Consider the following 9226-nt stretch of genomic DNA (forward strand, 5'->3'; position numbering starts at 1 on the left):
CTAAACGGTTTAGTAGTAAGTAGCTACTCCCCACTCGACTAAACTACTAGCCGTGTCTGAACCAGCCTTTATGTATGTAACCGAAAGAGATCTGTACGGTTACATGCCGTAGAAATGTGATTCTAACGTTGCTAAATCTTGGAAACGCACTTGAAATTCTTGTACTAAAAGTTGTAAAATGTCTATGTATTTTTGTAATGAGGTATTTTCATTTGCAATTAATTACAACGACGGAAAGTAAAATAATTACTTTAAATCTAAGTGTTCTATATACAATGTAAGTTTTTGTTTAAACGCTTCAATTGCACAGTATAAATCCGTAATTATTTTGTCTTTGCCCTGTAATGACAGATTTAGCACATTTAAATGATTTACTATATCATTAAGAAATGCTAAATCTGTCAGCCATTCACTATTTCTTAATTCCGGTACTGGGTTATTCGTCATTTCCATAAATATAGTTATTTCTTCACGGAGCTTAAAAAATCTATCTAATATCTTACCCCGACTTAACCACCTTACTTCTGTGTGATATGGTAGTTCACCGTACGCGGAATGCAATTCTTCTAAAAAAGTCCGTGATTTCTGATGTAATTTGTGACACGTACAATTACAGACATAACATTTTGTAAAGCTATACTTTTAGCACATAAATTTTGTTGGTGTATTAAACAATGAATTGCAATTATATTTTTATCATAAGCACTACTCATTTTTCTTCTTAAACGACCGATGAAGCCATTCCTCTCTCCAACCATAACAGGGGCTCCATCGGTTGCAACCGATACCAAACCCTTCCAATCCAAATTGTTACTCTCTACTGCGTGTTCCACACTTGCGAAAACATCTTCTCTTAACACGGTTTCTTTTAATGTGACTATATCTAATAATTCTTCAGTCACGTGCAATTTCTCGTCTACACCGCGAATAAAAATGGCAAGCTGTGGTGTACCCGAAGTGTCCACGCTTTCATCCAGTGCCAATGAAAATGTTATAAATTGATTGCAAGCATCTTGCAGCTGCATTGTCGTATCCTGTGCCATCTGGTTCACTCTTCTTGTAATAATGCGCCGAGACAAAGGGACGCGCTTGCAGATATCGGCTACATTAGGATCCATATCCTGTACCATCACTGCAATGCACCTTTTTACTATTACTCCATCCGACAGTGACATTGAGGATGTAGCAACTTGCAGGGCGACTACGAAACTAGCGCGTATCCGCATCTGTTGCTGATTCTGTAGCAGGGTATCCTATCAAAACGTAAATGTAATAATTAAAATAATACTAAATAATTACAATATTATTTTATATAAAAGGATAAAATTAAAAACGGTAAAGTTATAAGAACTTACCTGTTGACTGTTTTCTTCTAACAGCGCTTTCTTTAAGGGCACAGACTCCTTGTGCCATGACCTGTATGCGTGCACTCACACAATCAACGAAAAGCATGCACGTATACGCCATGTGTGCGAGAGACACTCGATTTCGTAGATTTCGTTTTTCGTCTCGATAATTGCACAAATGAAATTTTCGCGGGTACAGCACCCACGGGTAGACTTCACCACAGGGTGATCTGGTCCGTTTCAACGCTAATAAACACCATACGTTGAGAAAAATGGTATTTTCGACACTGTAAGATTGAGACAGACGCTGTAAGCAAACAACATGGCTGCCGAATGCTGCGTTCGGCTGCATGTTAGCAAATATTGGACGATTTAATGGTTTTTACACCCACAACACACCAGACCACCCTTCCTTGAACTAGCACAATGTCACTGAAATTCGATTTTTCACAATTTATCACTTCTGGAAGACGTAAAACGAAATTTACGATTTGCACGCATCAGACGTCAAATAGACGTAAGAATAGTTCACTGGTTTTCCGTCAGAGGCATTGATGGTATATTTGACCACGTTATCATCAGGGTCGATAAAAACAGAAATTAGTCGATAAATGTAAATTCTAATTTGACATCACAAACGGCTACGCGAATATACCCACAAGTAAGGCATAGTTGCCGCAACGTATGAAGACTTCTGTTACGCTGTTCACACCTGTTACAATTTTAACCATCAGCACAATGAATCGGCTCGAGCCGAAAAAGAAGTCTGAGAATAAAACAATACATATATTAATGTGTGCAACAATAAATCTTTTTTATTCATATCTATAATCATGTTTTTTTATCAATGAAATTACAGAGATATGCCAGATAAATGAATTATAAAACTTGCACATTTTGTAATATTTCGCATATTCTATATGCAAAAAGACATAGAAGGCGATATAAATGTGCTGTTTGTATTCCTATTAATGTATCTATCATTTACTGACGAGATTTTGATTCCTGTCGGGCATACAAAAGGACAGCGCTAACGAAAGAGAGGCAGTAAGAACGAAATAATACACATAACGTACGCGACCACAAAAGTTATTGAAATGAAAACTACAGGACATTAATAATGTCAACACTTTCGCTTAAAACTAATTTATTGACTAACTCTTACACTACACTTATACATTACAGTTACACTAATTCTAAACGCGTCTATAAATACAAAACAAAGAATCAGCGGCCGATGCTCGCCGGTAACAGCTGATCGCGCGGACGGCGTAATGCGTGCGAGTGCGAGTGAGAAAGGAAGATGACGATACCGATGACTTGGCGAGACGGACTGTGTTTTGTCGCACGGAACATCGGTTTTGACTTTCGCGAATATTCTCGCCCGCGGGTTCGTCGCGATTATTCGCCGAAGATTTGCTACAAAGGGAATAAGAAATAAACAGATATGTAATAATTTAGTATATGTAATGTAATATTTATTTGAATAAAAAATTATAATAAAGTAAAAAATTTATGTTCCGAATAACAGGAAAATCGAGAGGGTAGGATATGAGGTGGAATTGGTGTCACCGGTTATAAATAAACTGTACACAAGAATTAAAGGGAGAAACAAAAGAACAAAAAAATGAGTTTATTAAAGTGAAAGCAAATGACTCTACTCTACGGGTACCGGCTGTAAAAAACCCCAGTCGAAAGTGGGGAAAAAGCCTGGTCCCAACAAAGAAAATTATATTAAATCAAAACCTGAAATTGAAGAAAAACAGCTAATATTGATAGGTAGAAACTACGAAAACTAGAGATATAAAACGAAAACGCAGTTGAATGATCATTCAAGACTTAAAAATAACGCACGCAGTGAGATCTCTCTTACCCTAAATCTTAATTGAAAAAACGCCTCGCCGCAGTCGCCGCAGATCGCCGTGGTCTTCGCAAATACCTCCTGATCGCAGGAAGGGGTCCCGCAATCGGGGACCGAGTGACCGTAACACGCGTCACTCTCTGCACGGCTAGCCAGGTGAGCAGATCCAGCCGATCGCCGCACTGTGCCGTACCAATCACTGCACACAGTTGGCCGTCTGAGCTCTCTCGCAAGATCGCCGGGCCGTGCAGAACACAATCGACAGCACGTAGTGCTTCAAAACACAAGCCACACGCACGATCGCAACTCGCCACACGTTTAAAGTTAGATTAAAAATCAAAACAGTGGCACAAATCGAAAATCAGTAAAATCAAGACGTTTGACCTGCACAGAGTACCGAACACAGTCTCAATGACTGGCCCAACCCCGGGCCATACCGCCACCACCGACCCGCCGCCCGCGCCTGCGCAGGGTTGCGTGACATCGTCCAACCGCAGACCCTCGCGCAGCGCCAAATTTAAATCTAACTGCTCGAGCTAAACCTACAAAACCCGTGAAACGCGAACATTCCGCCCGCCTTCGTCCGCCGGACGAATCCCTAACTCGCATTTAAGTGGGTGTACGTTCCGTAACAACCTTGGGTGAATTCTTATCTAACCACAACGGACAAAGCCTAGCAACATGTCGTTTTAAAATGGAAGTAGCCGTTCGAACCGTGACCACTCTCACCAACCCATCTGGTCCGAGATGTACTTCGGTTATGCGCCCCAGGGGCCATTTCGAAGGTGGATATCGATCGTCACGTACAAGAACCAGCTGACCAACCGCGAAATTATCAGTTGGCCCCCGCCACTTTGCACGCTCCTGTAAATATTGAAGATACTCCTCAGACCATCGTTTCCAAAAATTATTCTGAATCGACTGAAGCAACTGAAAGCGTTCGAGACGGTTCTCTGACACATCGGGGGGTGGTTCATCAGGAACCAATCCGGAAGCAACTCCAAGGAAATGCGCAGGAGTCAAAGCCTGCAGATCCTCAATATCCGCGCTCAACGGACAAAGAGGCCGCGAATTAAGGCAAGCTTCTATTTCTACTAAAACCGTCGAAAACTCTTCAAAAGTTAAAGGCCGATCACCGATTGCCCGTTTCAAATGATGTTTGACTGACCTGACTCCAGCCTCCCATAACCCTCCGTAGTGGGGAGAATTCGGAGGGATGAACGTCCAGGACGTTCCGTCGTTCGCGAGAGTGGCGGCGACACTCTTATAAAAATCCGAAGCCGCCGTAAACATAGCCCGTAACTCTTTATCCGCGGCTTGAAACGTGGTAGCGTTATCACTGTATAACTTTCGGCAAACCCCCCGACGCCCTGCAAAACGCCGATACGCGGCAAGAAAAGTCCGTGTCGTGAGGTCACTCACAGCCTCAAGATGAATAGCCCGTGTCGTAAAACAAACAAAAAGCGCAATATACCCCTTGTAACATTTATACCCGCGGCCCTTAGCCGTACGAACCTGAAAAGGACCCGCATAATCTAATCCGGTGAATGAAAACGGCCGAGCCGGAGTTACTCGCGTGGCAGGAAGATTGCCCATCATTTGCCATGCCAAACGTGGCTTAACCCGCTGGCAAGTAACACATTGACGAATTTCAGTCTTAATTACGCGATTCCTTCCGAGGATCCACACGTGTTGCATAACCGTATTTAAAGTAAGCGTAAGACCGCCATGAAGACAAGAATGATGCGCGTACCGAACAAATAGACGACTAAGCGGCGAACGACGCGGTAAAATAGGCGGATGCTTACGTTCGCGAGACAGAATTGAATTTGCTAAACGACCCCCGACGCGCAGAACACCGTCCGTCTTGTCCAAAAACGGATTCAAACTGAGTAAAGGGTTACGCTTTGGTAAACTCTTACCCATCTGCAATAGCTTAATCTCAGAATCAAAAGCATGCGCTTGTGCTAACTTAATTAATACAATCCGTGCTTCAGACAGTTCCGACGCGGTCAAGAATTCCGGCAATTTTGAAAAATTACCCTTACGCCGTCGCAAGCCAACCAATGGGCGTAAACAATAAGCTACGACACGAGTTAACCGAGTCAAGGAAGAGAATCTAAGAAAAATTTCCGGATCACTCGGAGTCACATTAACATGCGAGACCCGCGGAGCTAGCGGCGCTTTAGGCCAGTGCTCCTCGGGCATCGCAAGCCAATCAGGCCCATGCCACCACAGGTTCGCATGCATCAAGTCAACGGGCTTGCTACCGCGCGTAGCCAAGTCCGCGGGATTCTCTTCAGTGGGCACATGCGCCCATTTAGCACTCGGCAACTCTGTCTGAATGAAAGACACCCGATTCGCCACAAAGGTTTTCCAGTGGCAGGGATGATTTCGAAGCCACGTCAATACGATTTGGCTGTCTGACCAAGCAAACACAAGTAAATTCCGCAAGAAGTCAAGCTTTCGAACATGACGAAGCAGCTTGACAAGCAACACAGCTCCACACAATTCAAGGTTGGGAATACTCACAGTCTTCACAGGAGCAACCCTACTTTTCGCAGACAAAAGAGAAGTGCGAAAACGACCATCTCCCTCATTAATCCGAATGTAAACCGCCGCTGCGTAAGCACGAGATGAGGCGTCAGAAAATCCATGAATTTGCACCTCCGAATTACATGAGGCTCCTAGCCACCGGCCAATTGATAAAGTGGGTAACGCGGAAAGAGAATTACAATATTCGAGCCACCTGTCTCGCACTTCCACTGGCAAAGCAGAATCCCATTCGCACTTCAAGATCCAAAGATCCTGCATCAGAATTTTAGCAGCTATCGTGATCGGAGCCAACCAGCCTAATGGATCAAACAAACGAGCGATGCTTGAAAGAACAGACCTCTTGGTCACCGCTCCAGACAAACTTTTAAAATCTAAAGTGGTGAATCGAAATTCGTCCTGACCGGGATTCCACTGAACTCCAAGCGTTTTGACGGACTCATCGAAACTGATCGACTTCGAATCATCCGACCCAGATTGCCGCATGTTAAAAGGCAGAAGATCAGGATGATTTGCTGCCCATTTATCTAATTCAACTCCTGCCGACCGTAAGAGGGCAATGAGTTCCTGTCGGATATTCACCGCGACTGCAAGTTCGTCCGCTCCCGCAAAGGTGTCGTCCACGTACGTATTTGATTCCAGGCACCGGGCCCCAAGAGGAAAATGCGATCTCTCCTCCTCCGCTAATTGCAGCAGTGTGCGTATCGCGAGATAGGGAGCACACGCCGTCCCATAAGTCACGGTTGTTAAACGATATTCCACCGGCGTCTCCGACGAGCTAGGAGCCCACACTATTCTTTGAAAATCTTGATCCCCACGCGAAACGCGAATTTGCCGAAACATCTTAACCACGTCCGCCGTGAATACAAAACGATACCGGCGCCAATTTAACAGGATTAACAACAAATCGCGCTGCAGAGCCGGCCCTGCCAAAAGAAAATCGTTCAAACATTGACCTTCGCGAGTTTTCCGCGACGCATCGAATACTACACGAATCTTCCAGTTCGACGGCGTCGATTGCACGACTGCATGATGAGGCAAATACCAAGCACGCGGATTATCGAGTTCAGACGCAGGAACACGCTCCATATGCCCCAATTTTTCATAAACCGCCATAAATTCGCGATAAGCCGAAGCTATCCTAGGATCGCGAGCAAACCGACGATACATATGCATAAGTGAACCCAAGGCCATACGTCTGGTTTCCGGACCAACCGCTGGCGGCTCTGATTTTAAAGGAAGACGTACAATGAACCGACCGTCAGAATTACGAACATGTGAATCTCTAAATAATTTTTCGCACGCTTCATCTAGAGGTCTAAGCGACGCGGTGACCGTTGGCAATTCTTCAAGGGTCCAAAAACGCTGCAACGACTCGTCTATGTCTTCCTCCCTTGCACAATGCAATGCGTGTAACGGAGCTGTCCCACGGTCGACCGCCCGCCGTGAACCGACCGTAAGCACAGGTCCGGAGACAATCCAACCGAGGACTGTCTCCTGCGCAACTAGGGACGAAGGAGGAAAACTCCGCAGGCCCGAACGCAATAGCTGCCCGTAAACATCCGCGCCTAGAATAACATCGACGGACCCTGTAATATGAAATTGCGGATCGGCTAAAGATAATCCCGCAAACATACCGAGATCTAACTCCATGGGGCATCGAGCTGGAAGCTGCGACGTGAGCTTTGACAAAATAAGAGCATTCGTTTCCACTTGAAACAACGGATCAATTAGCGATATTATTTTAAAACTCGTAGCCTGATGGGCGGTGCCAGCCGACTTCGCCCCGAGGCCCATCAATGGAACATCGACGCGACGCTTCTGCAAACCCAACAAATTAGCGACCGATTCGGAGACAAAAGAACTTTGGGAACCTTGGTCTAACAAGGCCCGCACACGAGTCTGCACCCCATGCGGTCCCACCAACATTAGTTGAGCCGTCGCTAACAGTACCATATATTTACGCGACACAACACGAGCGGTGTGTATATTAACGCCCGATGACGTCGAAGCCTTGTCTTCGCGAGACCTTTGTGCCTCAACCGAACCCTTCTCTTTCGAATGAAACCCACTAACCTGCACAGAATGAAGCAACGTATGGTGTTTTTCCCTACACTGCAGGCAACGAAACGACGACAAGCACTCAGAAACTCTATGTCGACCGAGACAGTTAAAACAAAGCTGGAGCCGACGGACTTCTCTACGGCGTTCAAAGGGACTCTTGGCCAGAAACTTGAAACATTTGGAAAGCAAATGCACTCCATGACACATGGGACACTTCGATCTGCCATCCACCCCATGCTGGGAAGAAGCAGTATGAAGTACCCTTCGAGAGCCAGGTACCGGTCTGGGTAAAGCAGAAGGCTTTTTCTCAGTTTTACTAGCGTTCAAAGCAATCATACTAAGGGCCTGAACACGCTTTTCCAAAAACTCAGATAGATCCACGAATTTCGGAAATCGATCTAGCGGACTTACGTTCCCTAAATCCGAGACGTTATCCAAAACCATGCGACGATCCAGCACACTCAAATCCGTCTCCCACGCCTTTTGGGAATCGGAATCCAAACGCGCCGCTAAAATATAAACTAACCACACATCCCAATGATCTACCGGCATCTGTAAATTCGATAAAGCGCGAACTATGCGCTGAGCCTCATCAGCAAAGGAACGCAGCTCTGTCGCAGATTCTTTTTTTAAAAATGGCATATCCATAAGGGCCCGTAAATGCTTGTAAACAATTAATCGTGGATTGTGGAAACGCGCCTTTAAAGCTTGCCACGTCGTCGCATAATTCGCATTCATGGTTGTTACGTCCTTAACTAAATCCGCCGCGGCACCCTTCAAACAAGTTTTCAAGTACTGTAGCTTGGTCGCATCAGCTAAACCAGGGGCATTGTGTACGAGCGTGGTGAATAAATCACAAAAGTTTTCCCAATCCTCATATTGACCGGAAAACGTTGGTAAATCTAATTTTGGTAATTTAGCCGCGCGATGCTCGAGCGTTAGGGAGGAGCTGGCGATCGGTGGCCCGGTCGGTAAAGTAGGCGGTTCCGCAGCCTCAAGCTCTGCTTGAACCGTTAAAAGAAAGTCAAGCGTATCCTCGTATGCAGTTTGCAACCGTTCAATCATATTATCCGTTAGATAAGCGTCACCTTCAGCATCCTCACGCATGGAAATCTCGGCATGCGCGCCCCGCGCTTCCCTCCAGATTTCCTGGAGAGACTCAATTCGAGAAATAATAATATTGCGATTAAATGTATTGCGATCCTTATCCCTTAATCGCGAACTCGTTAACTCGATTTCGGCTAATCGCGCATATTGCACCGTAGTGAGCCTTTTCAAAAGTGTAGGTGCCATGATAATTCCAACCAAACGAATTTAAAACTCGAAAGTATTTACTCAATTGAAACGTAAACCAAAACTGTAAACCTAATGAGAATGAGTTACGACAAACTAAATTCAATAA

General features: G+C 45.1%; 1 protein-coding gene across 1 annotated transcript; it reads right to left on the reverse strand.

Moving 5' to 3' along the window:
* Positions 1-566: 566 nt before the first annotated feature.
* On the reverse strand, positions 567-8931 carry LOC114882219. The gene is made up of 3 exons (XM_046287420.1): positions 5016-8931; positions 4015-4523; positions 567-1253 (listed from the first exon to the last, which is right to left on the reverse strand). Exons 1-3 carry the CDS (start codon positions 8929-8931, stop codon positions 567-569), a joined length of 5112 nt encoding a protein of 1703 aa, XP_046143376.1.
* Between the last annotated feature and the right edge of the window lie 295 nt (positions 8932-9226).

The sequence above is a fragment of the Osmia bicornis genome, chromosome 1 (genome assembly GCF_907164935.1).
Source record: "Osmia bicornis bicornis chromosome 1, iOsmBic2.1, whole genome shotgun sequence".
Taxonomy (NCBI): domain Eukaryota; kingdom Metazoa; phylum Arthropoda; class Insecta; order Hymenoptera; family Megachilidae; genus Osmia; species Osmia bicornis.

Excerpts from the sequence above, each read along its gene's own strand:
- LOC114882219 (XM_046287420.1), bottom strand. The coding sequence starts at position 8,931 with ATGCGTGAGGATGCTGAAGGTGACGCTTATCTAACGGATAATATGATT. Across the intron at positions 4,524-5,015 it reads TTCAATTCTGTCTCGCGAAC|CCGCGGATAAAGAGTTACGG; the intron begins GTAAGCATCCGC and ends CCACGTTTCAAG. Across the intron at positions 1,254-4,014 it reads CGGTTGGTCAGCTGGTTCTT|GATACCCTGCTACAGAATCA; the intron begins GTACGTGACGAT and ends ACGTTTTGATAG.